General features: G+C 46.3%; 1 protein-coding gene across 2 annotated transcripts in view; it reads right to left on the bottom strand.

The window, feature by feature from the left end:
• Positions 1-24,942, bottom strand: part of LOC119397071 (splicing factor 1) — a 52,600-nt gene that overhangs the window by 7,144 nt on the left and 20,514 nt on the right. For both annotated transcript variants that reach the window (XM_037664512.2, XM_037664519.2), the window contains exons 5-8: positions 24,453-24,726; positions 20,637-20,993; positions 19,076-19,249; positions 16,172-16,309 (exon numbers count right to left, since the gene is read on the bottom strand). In XM_037664512.2, coding sequence (XP_037520440.1) covers positions 16,172-16,309; positions 19,076-19,249; positions 20,637-20,993; positions 24,453-24,726 — 943 coding nt within the window. The remainder of the gene's footprint in view (positions 1-16,171; positions 16,310-19,075; positions 19,250-20,636; positions 20,994-24,452; positions 24,727-24,942) is intronic.

The following is a 24,942-nucleotide window of genomic DNA, read 5'->3' as shown; positions in this document are numbered from 1 at the left end:
AGTAGCCCGATGGGATATCTTCAGCTGCACGTCGATCAGGAAAAGTTACTACGGGCCTAAAACAGGAAAATATCTGGACCTCGAAGCAAACCTTGCAGACTTTCTTAAGCAACTCAGCGTATAATGACTTTGTCAAGGCAACAGCACGCGACCGAGGCGTATCCAGAAGTGATCTTAACAATAAATTTTACGTTCTTTGAAGAAAAATTGTGCTTGTCTCTTCATTTTTTTTTCTAATCGTCAACATAGGAGTGTGTTACAGTTTTATCATTAAAATGTGGCAACAAATATCTTCATGAGCATTTTTATTTTTGAACAAGCGAAATCGGGTGCTCGTAACATTCGTGTAAATACTCTGCTTGAAGGCATAATTTTTATCTAGATGAGCCAAATAAATGCTTTTTCTTGTCTTTTTGCCCCCATTGTAAGTCTACTCCATTCAGTGTTTTCAAGTAACATATTTGGATACACTTGGCATGTTAGCATGTCTTTTTTAGGGCACTTCTGATAAGCCGAACTCCTGATAAGACGAACAGACGACCGCGGCAGGCTAGTGAAAGAAACCCCACGTGACCGGTATGGCAAATTGAGGCGCCATCCACTGACTGGGATCAGAGTTAAAATCTGCGTTCCGTCTCTTTCCTCCCAACTCTCTTCAACCCCCTCTCTGGTGGGATCAACTCCCTTTCCTGCAGGAGGCGCGCTTTCTGCCGCCTTGCTGGCGCCGCCGACTTTGAAATCCGTTAGAAAGTTTCGTGTCTGGCGTTGGTAAGGCATGCGTTAGCCGTCGTCGCTCGCCCGTTTCATGGTGCTCGCTCGCTGTGTGCTTGTGCGACGCGATGTTTTACGACTCGCACTGTTCGTGCATAGTGCTTTGTTGCTCAAATACTTCCAGAACAAGTCCCGGAATATATGTGCCGGCCCCCAAAAGAACGACAGGTGAGCGTGCCCTTTGAGTCGCGGTTTTCTTTGTGTCAATTTGAATTCACGTCCATACCGATGTTCTCTGCAGTGAGGCTTCAGTTATTGTTTTCAAAAATGACTGATTTGAAAAGAGCACGAAGCTGCGTTTAAATCGTTATACAAACAAGCAGCGGACATGAAGCATATGCGAAGTAACTATAGTTACAGGTTTACAACTCTCACAGAACCGCGTGCTTGAGTGTGTGCTTTGCATTTGTCTCCGGTTAATTACTCGCCATCGCCTATAACCACGTTTGTAAAACATTAGGCAGATGTATGAAAACTTGTGCTGCTCTGAGACGAACAAACGAGTTCACTTTTGCACGAGTCGAAGGCGCTCTTTATCTGATTGAAACATGCCCTTTTCTTCAGGGTGTATTTCGGAACACAACACAGCTGATCGGTGCGCCCAGAGAAAAGCTGAAGAATTGCAGAATCGGAGCACTTCAAGAAGAGATGCCATGAATCATCCGATATTAGCCGTTCACTTTCTCCGCATTTATCATCACTAGTTATATGAAAATCAACGTTTTTGAAAATGTAGTCAATAAAGTGCGGCCAATATTAGTTGCATTATATGTGGAGTTCATTTTGACATCTTTGAAATGATCTTTACATTATTGTTCTATTTTTAGGTATTTCAACTGCTTTCATTGTTTTTGCATTCCAGGAATGTTCAATTTTGTTATTTATAATAATTTTGTTCAATATCGTGCGCATATATCAGAAGCTGTTCTGCAATTTTGTCAGTATAAAAATTGTGTTTTTGAATAAGTGCCCTAGTGTTATGTTGTTGTTTTTTTTATTCCACTGTTCTTTAAGTTCTTAACTTTGCCGAGAACTTTCGTGTTGTTTAGTCATCATGAACACATCATCATCATGGCGCAGTGCGCGCAGCAGATGCAAAAAAAAAAAAGAAAGCGCCCGGCGCAGCACGCGGACAAGGGGGTCATAAAAGAAAGGGAGAGGGAGCCCACGCACGCAAACAAAAACAAAAAGAAAGAAACCCGGCGCGCACAAGGGAGCTAGGAGAGGAGGCGCGGCTGGTGTTAGTGTTGCCATGACGACGCATATCGTGAGCGCCGCCATTCTGCCGTTCGAGTCTCTGAATCCCAGCCGCCAGGATATTAACTGAAGGGACGTTTGGCGCTGCCAGAGCTGACGTCATGAATTAAGGCGTCCTATGGGAGGTATACGGAGTAACCTCCCCCTGACCGCGGTCCCTTCAAGTTCGTCTTAACGGGAGTCTACTGTATATTGATCAGATCATTACAACATGAAGTTTTGAAACAGGCTGTTCCAGCATCGATACGATACATCACTTCCAGCAAGATTTCCAGGCATTGATGGTGCCACTGTAGGCCTCCTACAGAATGTCCTTTAAGGGGTATTCAGACGGGGGAGAAATGCGGGGGGGATTGCGGATCACGTGACCGCGACGTCACGGATTAGCGAGTGGGCGTGACCTCCCCCGCGCCTCCTCGAGGACACGGGGACGTTTTCCCCGAAAGGACAAACAATCCCCCGGCGGTGGGGGATATGGCGGAATTTCGGGCTCTTGTTTGGCCACATTGTTGCACTTGCTCCTACAGAGAGCGGCAGTGGGTGTCCAGTCTGCAGCTGGATGGTCGTCTGCAGCTCGTCAGCAGCTCGTCAAACGGGTGGTGCAAGCCACCAGAGTAGTCTAGTAACACTGGTCTCCCCCTCCGTTTGCCTCGTCCGTGTGAGTGGGGGGCATTTGTGGAGACTTCTCGCGAGTTGACGTCACTAGGCTCCGCCTTTATCCCCCGAGCATTTCTCCCCCGTCTGAATACCCCTTTAGAGCCTTGGTGCAAGCCCCTTTGGCTTTGTCAACTGTCCCAAAATGATGTCTTTTCGTGGGATGTCTGACACTCCGACAAACCATCATCACTATAGGCTGTCTTTATGGTAGGAAAAGTTTACATTGTGGACTTGCAGAGTTTCACACAAAAGTTGGTGCCAATCCTCTCGCCTTTGTTCTAACGAGCGCAGTATTACGGCTTGTATGAAGACAAGTTTCACGGAAAAGCCTGTAATTACTCTTCAGACAGTCACAGGCTACAGCGACCGTGCCTGCATACGCGAACTTCGCCCTCTACCAATCCCAACTGGCCATGGCACACTGCGGCATACAATCACTTCACAATATAATCACTGACATTACTTTTCGGACAAACCCTGTACAGTCACTAACCGATTTTTCGGACTCCTAAAATTTGGACTTGTTGGATATTTCGGACTTCATAAATGCACCGTCAAGGTTCCCATAGAACTAATGCATTTTCGCGACTGATTTTTCGGATGAATTTACGCCGGAAAGTTCAATCTCTCGGACTAAACTGCCCGTTTCGAGCCATGCCGCTCGATTCTGAAAGCCGCCATGTTGGATTTTCTGCTGGCTTGGTCGAGTTTGGCTTCCAGTGGCCTGTTCGTAGCCTCCAAGAATGGGAGTGCATACAATCTTCCGAGTTTTGGAGGCCATACCCGCTGTTCCTTCGCTGAGAAAACGCTTTAGGGGACGCTACTTTTTCTTTTTCACTCAGCCGAATCGTCATCATTACTAAGCGAGTATTTATTTTTTTTTTCGCTTGTTGTCGTAGTTGTCATTTCGTTGGTGGTCTGTCAAGTGGGTTTTTAAGACGTCGTTTGCATCCCGATTTTCTCTGCCGTTGCGGCTGCTCAGTGGTTGTGCTCGGCTGCTGAACTGAAGCACGCGGGTCCGATCGCAACTGCAGCGGTCACGTTTCAAGGAGACGAAATGCTGGAGGCCCGCGTACTCTGCATGCAGGTTAACCCTTTGTAGGTTTGCCTATATTTTTGACGCGTTCATATAAAAACCAGCTGTGGTATATTCATATAAGCTACAAAGAAATAGTATACAACAAATTTCATCAAAATCAAGCCAGTAGTTTACTGCAATAAAGTGGGACATATATGTCCCACTGACTCATGAGAATGTTTTCAAAAAATGGGAAAACACTGCCCCACTGTCTCATGAAGGCCCCACCTCGAGATTGCATCAACGGGTATTTGGGATGAAGTGGCCGAAGCAAGTGACACAAAGTATCACTTCTGAAGTTGTGCTGAGGACAGTTGTACGGACTTAATTTCCAGCAGTAGAACACTACATGCACCTGCGCCTCTTGTGAGCCTTCAAAGCTCTGTGGTCTGTTCAGGTAAAGCTTACTTCACCGCATGCACCAACGATTTTTTTGTCCATTTGCCTGTCCTTGCTTTGGCCGTCGAAATGGTCGAGTACGGCTGTTGTCCCTGAATATGCGCCTACTTTTCAAGAGGTATATGATATCAAGAAAAATATTTCCACGCACCAATATCCGCAATTACATCGAGGAATGAGTGTGGCAATATCACAGGGGATTGTTTAGATTCATTTATCGGTCAATTTATTCCACAAATTCACAAAAACACGTGATAACTAGAAGCTAAAATCACCTCTCTGAAAAACCAGAAAAAGAGGAAATTATCCGGTATTTTGATTCGTAAAGTCTTTCTATCTGAAGAAGACGAAAATTCAGAAGTTATCATAAAAAAGTGACCGAAATTCAACGTCACTGTAACACTACTTCCGCCCTTCAAAAGTGTGGTAAAAGATTTTTCCTGAAGAATACGAAGACTTGGGTAAGATACAAGTGACTTATCGTTGCACTAATTGCAAGAGATGATGTGGGAGAAAATTTTTCCTGCAGACAGAAAAGTGGGACGTATGTGTCCCGCTTTCACACAAAGGGTTAAGGAACCCTGTACCTCCACTACCGCGTCGTTAAATCCCACAAACCTACTAACCGAGATGTTGTGTGCATGTTTTTGTGTCCGGCTTCGAATTTTGTGTGCTTAGTGCCATGGGGCCATCTCCTGTGCCGCCCGCAACGGTCGGCGACAGCGATCGCCAAGGCGCTGACAACGCCACTGTAGTCCAAATACAACCAAATCTGCTCGTCCCCAAGCGTAGCATGAACTGCTATAATACAAATAACCTTCATTTTCATGTCCTAACAACTTTTTCGGACTGTTTGATTTTTCGGACTATTCTGCGGTCCCTGCGAGGTCCGGAATATCAGTCAGCGACTGTATATAAGAACACAAGAATTTTCAACTGAGAGCAGTACTGCCTCCATTCAGCTGACACTAAGCCTGCCAAGGCTCTTTTTCTTTGGTTTTTTTTCATGTGCAATTTGGGGGTTTAAAGGAGACAAGCATGCCATAGCAGAGCGAAAAATGAGCACGCAGCAATGGAGAAAAGCCCGTACGCAGCATTGGCCAGCAACTGTAAACAGCATTTTTCATGCCACCACTACAATTTGGCCCCATGACCAGAAAGCAAATTAGGTCAGTTCAACCATAAATCAGTTCTTACTTATTAATCCATTCGCTATCAGCTGACATTTCATTAGCATTTAAAGGGGCCCTGCAACACTTTTCGAAGTAATCATGAAATGGCCTCACTAAAGGAGTTTATTGTCTCACGAATCGACCGCCAAAAATTTTTTAAATCCGTCAAGTACGAGCGGAGTTGGAGACTTGTCGTACGCTGTAATTGCTTTCTCTCTTCTCTCGTCCCTACAAATGCCCTGAAAGCTAAGCAGGGAGGGATGGCACGGGGAGAAAGAAGTTACACCGCGCGTGAGCACTTGAGGACCTTGAGCACTTTCTCTTTTTTTTTTTCGAACGCACGGCTTATTTTCAGTTTGATCGCAAGCGCCAGTGTGGGCACGTGGTGGCCTCCCGTGGCAGCCGCAGTAACTATGCAGCCCACGATGCTCAAATCAGCCAATGGCCATGCATTTGGGTATATGACATCATTTGTAGAAAGAAGAGGCAACAATTTCTAGCTGACTTTGAGAATTGTAAATTCAAGGGCGCGAGCTGCGCTATAATGTTTGGCTCGCGTATTCTCAGGAGCCTCGACTACCGATCAGCAGCGTTTTGCCCTGCAACACTTTTTCATGGTAAGAAAACGTAAAAACGTCATCAATTGTCAAAATATATAGCATTTTAAGGATCAAAAAAGGGGGGGCACAAGGCCTACGTTTTAGACTTTTGTCACGGTGCAAAACAAAAAGTATGCAACTTGCAAGGAAACTAATTACATATTTGAAATCAGTAGGGATGGGCGAATAGTAAATTTGAGGTTCGAAGCGAATCTGAAGCGAATAGTGATTTGGTCGAATAATTCCGAATCGAATAGTTCGAATAGTATTTACCGTATATTATTAAGAAAAATGAGCATTTCTGTCATGACCCTTGCACAGTATTTTTAAGGATTGGAACTACGTATAAGTGAATGTCACTTTTTTGGTTTGAAATGAAGTGGAAGAAACCTTGAATGGTATCAAAATTTGAATAGCAGTAGGGTGCAAGTTATAAGTGGTACAATACGTTACAAGTTTAAAATTACTATACTTAGCGCATATAATCCCATATAACACACTGTTAAATTTTAAAAAATATGTACACTTAAGGGGGGACACGGGTCTTAGAAGGCCGAAAATCGCTAAAAAATCGACTTTTTGAAGCTGACATTTTCGGAATCTATATATCTATTTTTGCACAAATCAGCTAAGTTTGTAGCTTCTATTTTCATTATTTCCGCCGTAAAATCAATCTGTAACACCAATATGAGGTTTGTCTGAGCGCAAATTAACGCTAAAATCGCGCTCTTTCCGCGCCGAACCGTTGCCGGTACACACGGGCTATCGTGGCCATCTTGATCTCGTTTGGAAGAGCTGTTCTTCATCTTCAATTTCCCGCCACCGCTGGCTCGCCTTGCTCATTGGTTTTCTAGCAAAAACGCGTCATCGAGAAGTGCAAGCGCGCGATTCTATTGGCTGCTTGGGGCACGTGACAAAATCTAGGCATCCGATTCGCCAAGCGGAGTTTCCGGCGTCTGCTTCACCGTCGAGACGCGCATGAGGCCCAACACGGCCGAGGCCCAACACGGTTTTAGGCGTACGTTTTCCTGTGAAACCCAGTTGCTTCTTTTCACTCATCACCTGCATACCATTCTTGATAAACAATCTCTAATTGACTGCATTTTCCTGGATTTTGCAAAAGCATTTGAAAAAGTCAATCACGCTTTACTAATGCATAAGCTCTCCTCTCTCAACCTTGACTCGAATGTACTGGCATGGCTCGACTACTTTCTAACAAACCGTCTTCAGTACGTCACTGTTAACGGTCATGACTCGCCGGAAGTAAGTGTAACATCGGGTGTACCGCAGGGCTCAGTTCTGGGACCTCTGCTGTTTTTAATATATATTAATGACCTCCCTGACTGCGTTTCTTCATCCGTTCATTTATATGCCGACGACTGTGTGCTTTACAGAGAAATACGTACCGATGATGATAGGAACATCTTGCAGACAGACTTAAATAACATTAGGAATTGGTGCGATAAATGGCTTATGAAATTAAATCCCAAAAAATGCAAGCTAATGACCGTCTCCCGCCAGTTTAATAACTCCTCAACATACAAACTGGGTGATGTTTATCTTGACCACGTGTCGTCATACCGGTACTTAGGCGTTACCATTTCTTTCAATCTAACATGGAATGCCCATATTAACGTCATCACGAACAGTGCTAACCGTACATTGGGATACATACGTCGAAATTTTAGCAACGCCCCACTTTCCTTGAAGATGCTTCTTTATAAAACCCTCGTGCGCTCGAAATTGGAGTACGCTGCTGCAATCTGGAACCCTCACCACGAAAACTTGATTAGGCACCTTGAGCTAATTCAAAATAACGCTGCACGTTTTATTCTATCGGATTATCACCGTACATCAAGCGTAACAGCAATGAAGCACCATTTGTCACTGCCACCTCTATCACTGCGTCGCAAGTACTTCCGCCTTTGCCTTTTCCATAAGACCTACCATCATCCATCACTGCGTAACGAGCTCATTACGCCTCCCACATATCGCTCCTCTCGGATCGACCACGAACACAAGGTTAAAGGTACTTTCTGCTACACAAACACATTTTCTTGCTCCTTCATACCGGTCACATCAAACGATTGGAATCAGCTACCAGGTGACATCGTTTCCATCTCTGATCACTCCCTCTTTCGTCATTCTTTATCAGTTCACCTATTTCGTGATAGCTCTCCCTAGTCATCCGATCTATTCCCCCTCCCTACGAATTTGTCTCCACGTGTCAAGATGCCAGCGTTTTCCAGTGGATTCTTGATTTTTTCTGTGTGTGTGTTATTTCTCTTACTTTTACACTTTCTTGCTAGTACTGTATAATTTTACCACATTCACTATTTGCTTCTTGTGATTTGCTTATTTTTACGTTTCACTTTTGTTGCGTTTCATTGAGTAGAGATGTTTTTTGCTTTAGTCTTGTTCATGTATAAAATAGCACGTTTTTTTTTTCGTTGTTTTGTATTTTTCATGTTGTAACCCACTCCCCTCTGTAAAGCTTCGGCGATTGAGGGTAACAAAATAAATAAATAAATAAATAAATGAGCGTGCGCCATTTTGTCCTGGTGTTGTCGACTGCCTACAGCTATGGGTCCTGTCCTCAAGAAGTTCCGCACCAAACACAAATTCGGAAAGCGGGTGAGGCGATCGCTAGCCGAGAACTTCAGGAAGCACCCCGCAACGACCCAGAACAACGAGGATGACGAACTCGCAGCAGCCGTCGACGCCAGCGCGGTAGGCCTAACGGACGCTAGTCCTACGAGCCCATCGGTTGCCGACAACGTCGCGGAAAGCGGCCGTGTGCGTCACGACACACAAATTCTGCAGCCCCAACAGATAGAATAGAAGACAAGAAGAAGAAGGCAGAAGAGAAGCTGCAAGAGATTTCATCTGTTGCGGCGACGGAACGGAAGCGCAGCCTTATCGCTAAACGCGCGAACGCCGCGGGTCCCCCATCTGATAAAACGACCTTCACCATCCTGGACTTGGAGGCGGTAAATGCTTTGATAATATTGCATTTAAAGTGCAAGATTTGCAACGGAGACGCCAAGATCAGGAGAGGCGAGCGGGAATACGGCCTTGCCGTCAAGCTTGAGCTAGTGTGTGTGAACTGCGGTGACGGGTCGTCAAAGTGGAGTTCGCCGCGCGTCGACGGACAGCAGAAAATAAATCCATTCACAGTGAACGTGCTCGCCACCCGCGCAATGCAGGCTACTGGCAACAGGCAGACTGCTTTTAACGACATACAGTAAAAGCTCGTTAATTCGAATTCCACGGGAACGCTGAGCAATTTCAAATTAAACAAAATTCGAAATAATGAAAGTGAGCAAAAATGGGTGGATTTCGGGGGTGGGGGCACGAAAAATATTTATTGGCCAAAAAAGTCGGTGATGACCATCTGCTTCTTTTCTCTGAATGCCACAGCTGCGGCTCTCTGTTCCAGCGCGCGGACGCGGCGCAGGGAATCCTCTTCGCCCTCTTCAAAGCTGAAGAAGAGACGCGCCACATTAAGTGCCTCCATCACCGCAGAAGCTGACGGGCGCACAGGCGCTTCGTCATCTTCGTCTTCCTCACCTTCTGGCTCTTCAGCAACAGGCTGCGCACCGGCTACTTGAGCGATGATGTCCTCATCAGTCAGGGCACCACACACCGATGCACCGGTGTCAACTTCAACATAATCGGCAAAACGTACGCCCCGAAGAGTGTCGCGCAATGCCACTGGCATGAGCTCCTCAGCCCCGTCCACGTCGACGTCACAACTATCCTGCGCACTTCCAGCTGCAAATCCACTGTGGCGGAAACAGTTTGCGATTGTGGTCGCGGTCACCTGTTCCCATGCGCGCACCAACATGTGCATGGCAGTGAGCAGCGTAATGCCGAAGCCCTTCCTGTCGCCCGGGCACAAAATCATTCTCTCCAGCATGTGACGCCTATAAGAGCACTTGATGTTCCTTATCACAACCTGGTCCATTGGCTGTAGGGCCGCAGTCGTATTTGCTGGAAGGAACACTAACTTTGTTGCTCTCAGCTCAACGTCGACTTTGTGCGCCGAACAGTTGTCGACGACAAGAAGAACACGTCTGCCGCCCAGTTCCATTCGCCTGTCGAATTTCAGTAGCCACTTCCTGAATAGGTCACCTGTCATCCAGGCTTTCTTGTTTGCGGCGTACTCCGTCGGCAGTGACCGAATGTTTTTGAAGCACCGTGGCTTGAGTGCTTTGCCAATCACAAAAAGGGGGACCTTTTCCGTACCGGTCATATTTGCGGCGACCAGAACAGTGACACACTCTTTGCTGCGCTTGCCGCCGGCACAGCTGTCTCCCTTGTAGGTGATCGTCTTGTCTGGCTGCAACTTGAAAAATAACGCTGTCTCGTCAGCGTTAAACACATACTGTGGTGAGTAGCTCTCCAAGTACTGCTGCAGGGTGTCGCTTCTCCAAGTAGTGCATGTTTCGGCGTCCACTTCCTTTGCCTCGCCAGATAACATGCGGAATACGAGATTGTGCCGCTCCCTGAAACGATGAAACCATCCCTCGGAGGCGACAAAGTCTTCAATGTCCAAGCGCAGGGCGAAATCGGCTGCCTTGGCCATGATGATAGGGTCGCTCAATGCGATACTCTGGGCTCTCATTTCTTTAACCCAGATAATCAAAGCCGACTCCAGTTCCGGGAACTTCGCTGTCCTTAGCCTTTCTCGACTGGCGCCAAAACCCTCGGCTTCATAGGCGTTTTCAATGGCCGTCCTGTTGCGTATGTAGGTTGACAACGTGCTCGGAGGTATGCCGTGCTTCCTCGCAATTTCGTATTTGCTCGAGTTCCCTTGGTCAACCTCTCGCAAAATCTCCACCTTCTCCTTGACAGTCTTCGCACAGTAGTTTCCCCGCGGCATCTTGCAACTTCGATGCGGAATAAGACGGCTTGACGGCGTGAACGAACAACGTGCTCGAGGAACAAAGTGACGCTGCCGGGTGCGGCCTAGGACTGCTAGGACTACTCCGCCGACTCCTCAGCGTCCCGTGGGTCCCGCGTATACAAGTGGCGCCAGGCGCTGAGATAGCGGGAGGGCTACGGAAAAAAAAAAATTGCTCCCTGGATTTCGGAGGCCATACTTTGCTCGCCCTTTGCTCGGAGGCCACTTGAAGCTCGAAAAAACCGGTCGTGCCACCTATCGTTCGGCCGTAAAAGCTTCCACTAGTGTTTGACGATGATGACGCTCGGCGGCGCGCGCTTCGAATTATCCGTAGAGGCGGCAATTTCTGTTCGAATTAACGAATCGTTTTACACATGGTCTCCTATGCACTGCGGACCGGACTGCGGCGACCATTTCGAATTATCCAAAATTTCGAATTAACGAGGTGTGAATTAACGAGCTTTCACTGTATTTGCAATGATAAACATATCCCGTCGCGGCCTCCACACGAAAACGTGGCAGGCGTACGTGAAGAAGAAGCTAACACCTGCTGCTACTCTTGCTGCCTCGAAACTCATGAGTGAGTGCGCAAGTTCGGTTCGTGACATCTACGCGGAACTCAACGTGGACAACCCGGGAAACATCGCTGTGTCATACGACGGATCGTGGATGACGCGCGGACACTCGTCGCATATTGGCGTCGGTACCGTCATTGAACTGATAAGCAGCCTCGTTGCAGCAGAACTTGAAAAAAAGGCATGCTCATGCTAACAATCAGTCTGATTATATGCCTGGTGCATATTAATCACTAAAAGTATGTGTGCCTTTGATATTTTTCATTCTGTAATGCTAAATAAAGTTTTAACCTTTTTTGCTCATTTTCTCAGAACATAGATTTTGGCCACTTCCCTTGTTTGCTTCTTCTGTAAATGTCGACCTAGGACAGCTAGAGCTACAATTCTTTTTGCACAACCTAGCTAAATGTGCATAAAAAGCAATGCTGCAAGCAGATTTTTAATCTGCTATTCCAATTTTTTTTTTATATTAATTTAAAATTTTCTTGTTTTTGGCTAGGTGTAGACCATGAACTCATTAGTGCTGTAAATTGAGAAGTAGTTGTTCAATTTCCAATCAGCTTGCAGCGTTGCTCTCCTTAGGCTTTCTAGTATCTATATATGGGTTTATAATGATGTTATGTTGCATAGATAATTTTTTATTGTTTCGGCAAACAATAGAATGAGATTACTAATTATCTCTGGAAATAATTGACCTGTGTAAAATATAAGTGGATAGTTAAATAAAGCTAAAGAAACTGAACAATGCAGTGCAGTTTCATCTATTTTGGCCAAGAAATAACCTGTGTTATCTCTAAAAACCATGTCCCCCCTTAACCTTGAAGTGTGGCTTCACGGCAGTGCAGATTTCCTCTGGCAGGGTGGTTTCACGATACAGCAACTCGATGCTGCAGTGAAACCACCTTTACAGGGGGTTACGTGCGGTCAAACATGCATATATTTGTTCATTTCGAATACAGTCAACTGCCGATTTTTCGGACGCCCGATTTTCCGGTCATGCTCGAAAATTCGGACGCTTTCGTGGCACCGTCACCAGCCCCATAGACTTCTATGTATTAGAACGTCCAAAATTTCAGACGCTGAAGGTATTCCAAGTCCGATTTTTCGGCCTTTCTGGCCAAATTGCAGGTCCGAAAGGCAATAATTGAAGCCCCCACCTCTGCCGCGTCTATCATCTCGTATGATTCGAACCAGCGCTTTCGCGAGTCGACCTGTTTGCGACAGTAGCAGAGTCCGAAAATCAGCTTTGTCGCGATGCCGCGTGTTATGGGGTGAAGCGTACCGGAAATTCAAAGGGGCCGCTATCACGGCGCTGTGCGGCGATGTTACGGATAAGCAGCGGAAATGCACGGAGGCGTGATGGCGGCAGGTGGCAAACGCGCCAGTACGGCTTAATCACTGACAACCCTTACGATAAGCATCTTCAGTTAACTGCTCGGTAGTGCACGCGGCCTAGCGCAGTTGCATGCGTACTGCACGCATTTAATAGGCGAGAACCCAAATGCACCGCGCTGCCATTCCTGCTGCCTCTTTGTGCAAGACCGCTAAGTGCGCCGCATAGACGCGTTGCCTTGGTGGACGAAACCAGCTTGCCATTGCCGCGACCGTGTGCACTCAGGAATTAAGTGCGCATCACGAACCCCTTCATGATAAATGCGCACGTATGATACAGCAACAGTTAAGTGACGGCGTCAGCTTAGTTGGCGATGTGCTGCACACAACTAGAAACGATCGGCTTGACACGGCAGCAAATGCTGTGTACTGGCGGCGATTCGGCGATCTGTGTGCGCATGTTTACATGCGCACATGCATCGGGGAAAGCCGGACGAGTCGTCCGCTCTTCCGCCACAGTCTGTTTTCCGCGTCATCATTTCCAAATGACCCATGCGAGAGAAATGTAATCTATCCCGCGCTTTGCTGGTATCAGCAGCGTTCATCACGAGATGCATTCTTGTAAGTGGCGGTTGGCACGTAGTTAAGGGGGGACACTGCTCTTAAAACATTTTTCTCATTTCTTGATGATAGTTGGTGAGTTTATGTATATTTGTGCTCCGATTTCAAATATGAAATTACTTTTCTAGTATAACCAGTGGTTCCTAAAATACAAAATATTTCATGTGCCTTTTGGGGAGGCAGATTTTTTTTCAACAAAGAGAGTTACAAAGTAAATCAGCATATCACAATAACCTGTAATCAGAACTGAGTGCAACGAAACAAAAACAGATGTTCTAAGCCCATTAGAACAAAAGTTACAATATGTTGAACATTCACGAGTGCGTCAATTTCAAGCTGCGATTTCCTTCGTGAATGTTCAACATACCATAACTTTTGTTCTAATGGGCTTAGAACATCAGTTTTTGTTTCATTGCACTCAGTTCTGATTACAGGTTATTGTGATATGCTGATTTACTTTGTAACTCTCTCTGTTAAAAGAAAATCTTCCTCCCCAAAAGGCACATGAAATATATTGTATTTTAAAAACTACCGGTTATACTAGAAAAATAATTGCATATTTGAAATCAGCAGACAAATATACATAAACTCACCAAGTAACATCAAAATCGATCAAGAAATTGATCAAGAAATGAGAAAAAAATTTTAAGAGCAGTGTCCCCCCTTCGCGGGGGGACACTGCGGGGTTCGCGGCAGGTACTGAATGTTTTTGGAGAGCCTGGGCGCGCGAAAATATGCCTGATAATTGTACTGGGAGGCATTAAAGCTATTTCGGGCGTGGCTGTGGCGATTTGACCACTTGAGCAGAATAAAAAAGCATGAACTTGTTTTTTCGGACTGCCCGATTTTTCGGACGATTCCACGGTCCCTAGGGGTCCGAAAAATTGGCAGTTGACTGTACTTCCAAATTTCGAATACAGTGAAACCTCGTCAATACGTACCTGCCGGGAACGCGGCATAACTACGCACTAAACGGTAGTACGCATTAAACACCCAAGTACAAATTTGCATTTCCTAGCGTACGCCATCACCGCCGTGCCACAGCCTTTTCCTTCTTTTTGCGAAAGTGGAGAAAAGATCCTGGCACACTCGCACGACCGCCCGATAGCGCGTAGTGGCGACGCCGAAGAGCATTTCGAAACTATTGCAGGGTCCGGGATGCGCGGTCAACGCAGTGACCGACGTAGCGACAGAACGGACAGTGCCTGCTTTCCGCGGTATATGTGCGTGCGTCTAACCGCGATCTGCTACTAACGAAAACTGACACAGTTCCAGTGAAACGCGGTACGGCCGCGTGGAGCCGATCGCCTCCCGGCTAGTTGCGTGCAGCGCGTCGCCTACCCGGCTCACGCCGTCACTACCAGGCCGCTTGCTGTGCCACACGCGCGCATTTATCGTGGGAATGTTGTTCGTACCCACTTCGCTCCAGATCGTGCACAGATGCGGCGAGTAGCTTGTTCGGTTAACGCAGCGATGACGAGCTTCATGCAAGCGATGCGCACTCCGCGATGCTCTAGCGGTCCTGGCAGCGGACGGAGGCGCGTTGGGTGGTCGCCTAATAAAAGCGTGCAGTATGGTTACAACCGCGCTACGCTTGCTGTATTGTACACGTGCGTTTAGTGTGATAGCGTCAATGCAGCGAGGTTTCTCGGCGCCCGCGACCCGCAACGCTAACTACGCAACAGCGATCTGCTTTCGCTTCTACAATGCGGTGCGCGCCTGATGACGGCTTAGTAGCGTTTGCTGTCGGGCTAGTTGGTACATGGCTGAAGTTCTTCGTCCCTGCCCGAGCATTTGTGCCATTAATTCAACTTCAGCCTTGAAGACGGCCGCGCACAACGAACCGGCAGCGATCGGCGGCTCAGCGCGTTCAGGTTGTCGCCGAATAAAAGCGTGCAGTAGGCTTAAAAAGTAGCGCTGCGCCGCACGCGTGCCCGAGCAGATAGCTGAAGATACTTATTGCGATAAGGTTGTCGGCGATAGGTCGGTGGCCGCCACCTCGCCTTCGTTCTTTCCCGATGCTTACCCGCAAATACGTCGCCGCAAACGCGCGGAAGTCGGAATCGGGGATCGACTGATCTGCGCACTTCTCAAAAAGGCGGAAGACCTTTGGCGGCACATTCTGGCGTCGGGAAGTTGAGCGGCGCAGTAAAATTTTATGGCACAAAAAGTTATCGCGGTACGCAGGGTACGCACTAACCGGTAGGCATAGGGCGAACCACTACGGCTTAAGCGGTCAGCGAATGCATTGGGCTCTATGGGACTCGGTCGGGGATTCGTCGCAACTACGTTTTAACCGTTAGTACGTTTAAAGTGGGTACGTATTAACGAGGTTTGACTGTAATATAAATTCGTATCGAAGCAAATTCGAATACTTGAATATTCGTTCGAATATTTGAAACGTCCAAATGTTCACCCATCCCTAGAAATCAGCATAAAGATCTCTACAAATTGCTAAAGTTTCATTGCTCTAGGGTGAATATTAAAAAAAAAGTGTATTCGAGTAGCATCTCCCTATAACCCCTTAAACAGCAAAAATAGTTTTCATTGCCACGTCCCCCCTTAATGCATGCGAAAAATCCCTGCAACTCTGCTCGTACTTGACGGATTCTTAGAATTTTTTCGGCAGTCGATTCGTGAGGCAATAAACTTCTTTAATAAAGCCATTCAATGATTACTTGGAAAAGTGTTGTAGAGCCTCTTTAAAGAACAAGGTAGACAAAAGCTAATTACGTACAAACAGCCAATAAACATTAGGCACCTAAAACCATACTTTTGTGAAAAAAGCTAGCTCTTGTATATACCTGGGATGGCTGCCAGGGCATTCCAGTGCCAGCCATATGGGGTGGCGGTGGGCCACCCATCATCGAAGGAGGCCGTGGACCTCCTGGAGGCATCATTCCTTTTGGTCCTGTAGCCCACTGCTGTGGTGGCGGGCGGTCCTGCACAGAAAGACGCATCGCTATCAAAGGTGGCCCCCCCCACAGGCGTAACCTTCTTCACAGCATTGGAAGCAATGTTTGTGTTTTTGGAATGATGACATTTGTGCACGAGGTGTAACTAATGCACCGCTTCAACATAGTGAGAATATTCACTGGGGAATGTATTATTTATAGAGCTGTGCGAATGTATTAGAAAGTTTCAAATATCAGTCAAATATTGCATTCATAATATTTGTATTCAATTCGAAAACCATGCATTCGAAAATTTCTGAATATTCGAAGTGACTCAAATATTCAATCTTTTCGAATATTCGGTCGCATACGTTACTAAAAGAACTTCCGATTTTGCGCCTTTACAGAAAGTGCATCAGCAGTCTACCATGCAGTGATTACTACGACATCGGCACGAGTGCTGTGATGCCTACACGAATACAGTCGACGTCCGATTTCCCGGACGACTGAAATTCCGGACATGCCCGATTTCCCGGACTCATCTGTGGCACCGTCAAGTTCCCCGTAGAGTCAATGTATTAAAAAGTCCAAAATTCCGGACGCTTATAGCCTTCGCCATCCGATTTCCCGGATTTTTTACTGTTAACCGCCGACCCAAAGTCACCACCGCCGCCGGCATTTTGGTTGTTTTCAATTTCATATCCTTGAACCCACCATACTCGCATCGCAGGTGTGGCCAGCAGCATAGAGTTTCCTAAAATGACCTAGAGGGAACTCTGGCGCTGCCATCCGCGGACGTTGCCTTCGACGATCTGCGCGCTGGCGGCGTGTTGATTCCAGCCGAGATAACCCTTGAGGGCTTCGCCGACGCTGACAAAGACCTCGAGCTATGTGCGGAGTTGACCCATGACGAAATCATTCGTCAAGTTACGGAGGATTCCGATGACTCCGACACCGAGAACGAAGAGCCAGCTCCTACACAGCCAACGAGCTCGGAGTTGACGCGAGCACTGATGACGCTGTCATTGGTGTACAGCGGCAACATGACGTTGACTGAAAATGAGGCAGACATAATCGCGGGCAAGCGGACCGTGCAAAAGAAAATAAGCAACTTCTTTGCGCCCAAGTGCTGACCTATGAGGTAGTGCCGGCCACGTCGTATTTTTTTTATAAACGGCTCTTTTCAGAGCCACCTAAACGATACATTGGCTGAATTGCTATGGGAATCTTGTACTCCGGCTGTGACCCTCTCCGTCAGCGAAAAATACCGTATTTACTCGCATAATTTGCGCACTTTTTTTCGCGAATTTGGAGCTCCGAAAAGGGGGTGCGCAAATTACGCGGAGATTTCGCGAGCACATCTGAAATAACGCACAATATATAGTCCTAACACGCGCGATATAATACATTAAAGAAGAAAATAAATTATAGCGCAACGAACGGTTATTAACAGAATTAGCACGTACTTTAACCAGCCAGATTCGGTCATGCACGGTCTAGTCAGAATCACTGGTTGAGAAGTCCGACTGAGAATCATCGCCGCGGCCGCTGTCACCGCTTTTCCAAAGCACGTCGTCCTTGGTTCCGTCGAGTGCGTTGAGGCGTCTTGAAGCTCTTCGCGACAATGCTGGGAGTAACGAGGTGCCACGGCACGGCGATACCGGTGGGCCTAAGCTCTCGCACATATTTGAAAAGGTACTCTTCAACGGCAGGAAACTTTCCATGCTTCGGTCCTCGGAACGGTCTCCTTCTCGGTCTTGTATTAAAAAGCGAACTCTTCTGCGGCACGGTTCCCGTTTCCGTAGGCAAATTCTATAACAGTTAGCTTGAATTTTGCCGAGTAGTTATTGTAGCCCAGCGCAAGAGAACAGTGAAAACGCAACTGGCTGATCGCGAAACCTAAACTGCCTAAACTTCCGAAATCAACGAAGGCTGCGTCGCAGCACGGACGCAGAGGAGTAGGGTCAGCGCGGGAAAACATGCGGGAAAATGTTGGCGCGACTGGCCCTCGCACGCCTCCGATGCAGAAAGTAGTCCGTGTCGTGTTGCGTGCATGCATTCTCACGGCGGGAGAACGCTCGAATAGTTCCGACAACCGGTGAACAGATTTAGGTGTCACGCACTGCACATAACGAGCTAGGAACACTTGGCTCTACGATGAAGCAGGTACCACGTTTCATATGTAGCTGCACCGGTTTCTGCTAACGGATCGCCGTAAAGACATACACACATGCGTCAACGAAAGCCACGAGCAGTCTCTCCACTGTGCCGCGATGTCAGCAGTTGCATGTTTCCTGTCACAGTTCGGAAATGATTTGATGGTAGCACAAGGTTATGCGAAGTTCTTTTTCAACGCAATGGCAAACAGAAAAAAAAACGGCCTTGTAGTGGGCACTTTCAGTAACATTTACTATGGCACCATCACATATATTTCTTTGTTGATAACGGCGGCGCACATAAGGGGATGGAAATTTTAGGCAGTTACTGCGTAGTTACACTGTGTTCCCGAAAGCACCCTTGGAATCCATCGCACGCACATAACACCCGGGCATATGGCTTGCACGGCATCGTCTCTCACAATAAATCCTCCTTAACTCCGTTCCTACAATCTTGCTGTTTTGCCAACATCAGTTCACTGCCATCGGCAGCGAGTGCTCAAAAGGCGGTCCGCAAGGTGGCAAAATAGCGCGCTCGCTGCCGAGAGTTGCGGCTCCGTAAGTGCGGGCCTCACACAAGTAAACAGGGTACCTCCAAACCATACCACTTGGCGCTAACTAGAGCACATAACTGCAGAATGCAAGGTGTGCCACTCACCATCCCTAGAGGGGCATTGCCTCCAGTCAATGGGGGGGGTGCCATGATGGCCCGCATTGGTCCCTGTGTGCTTCCCAGCTGGGGACCGCTACCACCACGGTTACTTGTATCATCCCCTCCACTCTTGCTTGGTGGTGGGGGACCTTCACCAAGCTCAGCCATCAAGGACATGTACTGCAGCATTACACAGAACAAACACAGCCAGTGAGGAGCCGGTGCACCCTCTAAACATAGGTTGCATGCACCAAGAAAAACTTCCGCCATATCAGTGCCACAACAAGACGGACACAACATTACAAAAATGTCAACATAATCTCATCCACAGAGCACAAGTGGTGGCAGCACAATCTCAATTTCTCTACAATCCTTGTGAAACAGCAACCCTTCAGAGCTGCAAAGCGATGCCATATGACAATGCCAATTATTGACAGGTGAAGCACCCCAGTTTTGTTACTGCCTGGACAAGAACCAATCCACAATGCACTTTGCGAACTGCTGAAATGTGACCTCCAAGGACGTGCTTCACTGCAACAGAGCAGACATATAGGTAGCGGGTCATGTGCTCTTTCCCCGACTACAACTACTCACAGTGTCAGTACACCCCATGACACAACTATTCACCCATTCTTCCTGCACACCTGTGATATCGAGACTTTAGGTATTAAAGTTTGATGCCAAAATTCAAAGGTGCAATCATTAAAGGGACACTAAAGGCAAATGTTAAGTCGACGTTTATTGTTGAAACATCGTTCCAGAAACCTCGCAGTGCTTGTTTCGTGCCAAGGAAATGTTTATTTTGAATGAAAATCATGTTTTAGTGGTCCACACAGCGTTTAAACACTTCAAATTGCACGCCTGAAAAGGCCTCCTGACATAGCATTTGCCTTGCCCAACGTTGCCCACCTTTACTGCCCAGCAGCCTATGCTGTGGTTTCTGCTCTGAAGGGCACATTACACATCACATAGACACTGCATGAATCAAAGAGGAGCGCACAAGCAGCATTTTATTACATCTTGCAATGCTCGAAATGTTCTTTTTTTTATCACACATAGCTTGAATACTAGTGGTACTTTGTACTCTGGACTTTTGATGTCATCGGGCTCGTTTCAAAACGTCTCACTGGTGGTGCATATGGTGTCCTAAATTTAACTTAATTTCTCGATTACTAGAGCACTGCTACTGATAATATTGACGTTTCAGACATTCTCAAACATTGACCTTTCACTCTGACAAATATTTACTTGCCTTTAGTGTCACATTAAGCAAGTAAATATGGTAGTTAACCAGTTGGGAAAACATGACCCTTAGAGCAATAAACCAGCATATCCTCAGTAATCCAAAGTTCATCAACACACAGAGTTCATCACAAGTTCGTTTAACAAAACTTTTTGCCTGTATCTCGTTCCTTTTTCATGAGTTCAGGTAATTCGAAAACCCGCCTAATTTGAAGCTTTTCATAGATTACATGACTTTGAATTAATGAGGTCTTACAGTATACTAAAACCACACAAAGCGCTCGCCACTGAAAAGTTGAAAAATTGGGAAAGAAAAGCACCCCACCTCTTCATCTATCTTGGACTGGGAGCCTCCTGGCCCTCCATCGCCGCCCCCACCCCCACCAAAGCCGCCTCGGCCTCCATAACCACTGCTACCACCTTTGCCTCTTTCCCTGCAATCTCGTGCAATATGACCGGTGCCACCACAACAGGCACAGATGACATTGTTAGTGATGTTGGGCCGGTCAGGACACTGCCATGCCTTGTGTCCAGGTGCCCCACAGTTGGAGCATCGAGGTCCACCCAGAAGGTCATTCTCACGCAGGGTACCATTCAGTAACGCCAGCTCTCGCAGCTGCATCCGTCGGAGATCATTCTGACCCTCCGGAACTTCAACACCCTGCCGGATTATTTCTTTGATCTGCAACAGATTGTACGTCAAGCACATTACATACCACTTAATGCAATGATTCTCAAACTTTTATTACTATAAGCCAGATTTACTGACACTGCCATGACACATAGCAGCAAAAAAATCAGACAAGTCATGCAATTCTGTGGAGAATTTATTTCAACTTTTGTGCCCACTGACACCTGCTCTATAAGAAGCTGCTTAAGAGGTTCTAAAACCACTGCCAACCCCTAGCTCGAAATCCACAAAGTACAGGTGGGGACTGACAGATGAAAGCACAATGAAATAATAAAGTTGTCTGAACAGGAATAATAAGTGTCTCAGACAGGCTAGCCAACATTTCAATAGGCGGACCTACCAAAATGTTGGCCGGCTCATCTGTGGCACTTATTCGTGTTCAGACAACCTGTATGTCAACCCGTTACAAGAACACAAGTGCTAACATTGAGGTTCTTCTTGCCATAAGAATCTAAGTGGAATATTTCCCAAATCAGGCACAGCAATTATACTAGTGTAATATTAACAGGCCTGCTCTTATCATCAAATTACTAATACATTTTATATGTACAGTGCTCAAATATGCAAATGCAATAATTGGGTTTCAGGGCAGCCGGTGTTTTTTAAGCCATCTGAGTGTTGGATCATCGCTGAAGGTAAAAACGCAGTCACAATGTGTTGCAAAGGCCCTTGCTTTCATTGTATACTACAATGCATTGACATCCTCGAAGCACACCAGTGGCTGAAAGCACAATGCAAGCCCCTGCCACCTTGTTGGCTAACTATCGTATTTGTATTGCTGAGCATTGTACATATGCACACTGTACAGTTGCCCAAGTAATGACGATTCCAAACAGCATCACTGCATCTGAACGAACACATTGAGAGCAGCAGTGCAATTGCACATCTTTAGGTGTTGCTGGAGAAATTCAGGGTTTGTAACAACTTTGAAGAAAAAAATTCAAAGGTTTCCAAGGACTTTCATGCCCCTAACAAAGAATTTTCAAGGACTTGAAACGACACTTGTTGAGATCGTAGAAAAAGACATCATCATCTTTTACAGCATGGAACCACATCTTTCACTGCACACAAGAAAAAGCAGGCACATATTTCACAATCAATAGCCAACTAAAGAAGTTTTCACAGTTCCTTTCTTTGCTCATGTTTTGTCGATTGCAGGCTTTATTGCACTGCACTGTTTTCTGCAGGTTCCATATTTTTTTTTGCTAGTGTGCTTAAACTGATTCACCTCACAATATGGACGTATTGTGCATGCACGCACGCACGCGCGCACACACACACACACACACACAAAGGGCCAATTTTCAAACAGTGGACTGAAGATTATTTTAAGTTCCCGAAGCTTTTCCTCCAACTTGTCATCCATTTTTGCAAACTGTTTTCTTTTGCTGTTTCTCTTATGTTATTTCCCATGACAACGACAGTGATGTCGCTTGTGGCTTTTGCCTGCTTGGCATAGATGTCAGCACAAATTGTTAAAATGGCTATTGTTACTTCCAACCTCTTTATTCGTCTCGATATCATGTATTTCTTCAATGCAGCTTCTTTTTTTTTTTGAAGCCTTTGTCTGCTCGATCACTTGTTTGTTTTGTCTGTTTATCCTCCATGTAGTTATATTTTTTTTAATTTATATATATTCAGTCAACTGCCAATTTCTTCGATGCCCGATTTTTCGGACATGCTCGAAAATTTGGACACTTTCGTGGCACCGTCACAAGACCCATAGACGTCAATGTATAAGAATGTCTGAAATTTTGAACGCTGAAACTCTTCAGCGTCCGATTTTTCGGACTTTCTGCCCAAATTGAAGGTCCAAAACGGCAATAATTGAAGGCCCCACCTGTGCCGCGTCTATCACTTCGTGGGTTTGAACCAGTGCTTTCGTGAGCAACAGTAGCAGTGTCCGAAAGTCACCTTTGCCACAATCCTTACGCGTTATGAGGTGAAGCAGACCGAAAATCCGAAGGGGTTACGCCGCCGTTCATACTGCATCTTTGTGCGAGACCACTAAGTGCACGCACAGACGCATTGCCTTCACAAACGAAAGCAGCTCACCATAGCTGCACCCGCGTGCGGTCAGGAATGGAGTGGGAATTCTGAAAACTTTCATGACAAACGGGTGCATGTGGTACAGCAAGCGCCCCGGCAGTGACGACGTCAACTTAATTGGCGATATGCTGCACACAACTAGGAACAATCGGCTTCACGCGGCAGCAAATGCTGCGCCTCTGTGGAGATACGCGCGCACCCGCATTGGGGAAAGCTAGACAAGTCGTCAGCTCTTCCTTCACAGCCTTTGTGTTCCGCATCATCGTTTCCAAACACTCCATGCGAGATAGCTGTAATTTGTTCCGTGCTTTGCTGGTATTGGCGGCGCTCATCACGAGACAGAAATTTGCCATGGCACATTAAGTGGCGTTCATGGCAGGTACCGAAAGTATTCACAAGAGCCTGAGCACACACCAAAATGCCTGATAAGAGTACTGGGAGGCACTGAAGCTATTTTGGATGTGGCTGTGGCAATTTGACCACTTGAGCAGAATAAAAAAGGGTGAATTCATTTTTTCGGACAATTTCGCGGTCTCTAGTGAGTCCGAAAAATCCGACGTTCACTGTGTGTGCGTGTATGTATGTATGTATGTATGTATGTATGACATAACTGCTGTTAATACGACACGAGAACACACGAAAGAAACACAGACATGATAACACGGACAGTACTTCCTACTTATTTTGTGTCGTTACAGCGGCTACAGCGGCAGTTATGTCATATAGCAAGTCCCAAACAGGCGATGAACAAGTTCTCCTGATGAGTATATATGCACACACACTCACACATTTGCGAAGGGGTCAGGCGCCCTCCCCTCCCTACCTCCTCAAAATAAAATCCTCGTTACGCCCCTGTTCAAAAGTAGGCTCATGCGGATATAATCTTCTTGGTTCAAAGCAAATAGCAATTATGCTGAATAATTTTCAAGCACACTTGAACAGTAGCATGATTTGAATAGTAGCATCCAAGTTATATGTGGCAAAATACGTTAGGTTTTAATATTTGTCACACTTAACCCTTATAAGACGCTCTCTAATAATAATAATAATAATAATAACAATTAAAAAAACGAAGTACGGAAGTGTGGCTTCACAGTGGTACGGATTTCCCTCACCACGGTGGTTTCACGGCACAGCAGCCCCGTGGTGCAGTGAAACAGTCCTTTATGCAAGTTGCATGCAGCAGAATACATCTATTTGTCCGTTTACAATATTTCCAAGTTTTAAATTAATGTCAAAGTAAATTCGACAACCGTAATATGCACCTGATTATTCGCACAGGCCTATTCAAAAAGCAACTGAAAACTGGCTCAACAAAAGCGTATCTACAAAATTTGAGGGTTTTCTGAATAGGAACCTTCTTGAAAAGGAACACAGAAACAGCTGGCAGAGCTTTCTCACCCTGTCCACAGCTTTCCGAACATTTTCTTGGCTCGAAGCTGTGACAAAGGCATGCAGGGGTTCATCTTCCCCAGGCAATGGCTGGCCATCCTTGCGCCCGACCTTGCCTTCCTTCACTGAGCCTTTGCCTCGAATGATAATCTTGGCACCAGTTTCCTTTTCAAGGGACTTCAGCGTGTTGCCCCGTGGGCCAATCAATAAGCCTACAAAGTTGATGTCTGGATGCTCTTCCTGTGGAATCATTACTTTCTCAGACACACGAACCAGTGGCGGCCTAAAAAAAAAAAGCAAGGCACATTTGCATGAGCATGGTTCAAGGTCACTGTACATCAATAATAGTGAACCATCTCTATTCAGATGTATCAGCACTTGTAGTCACAAGCACTTCACAGAATCATAGCAACGAAGTATACATAGCAGAACACTAAGCAAAAGTCCATACATAAAGTTTGATAGTGGTGACGTTCTTTGTATAAAAAGAAAAAAAAAG

This window comes from Rhipicephalus sanguineus, chromosome 1 (genome assembly GCF_013339695.2).
Source record: "Rhipicephalus sanguineus isolate Rsan-2018 chromosome 1, BIME_Rsan_1.4, whole genome shotgun sequence".
Lineage (NCBI taxonomy): Eukaryota > Metazoa > Arthropoda > Arachnida > Ixodida > Ixodidae > Rhipicephalus > Rhipicephalus sanguineus.
This window is presented reverse-complemented; position numbering and strand designations above follow the sequence as displayed.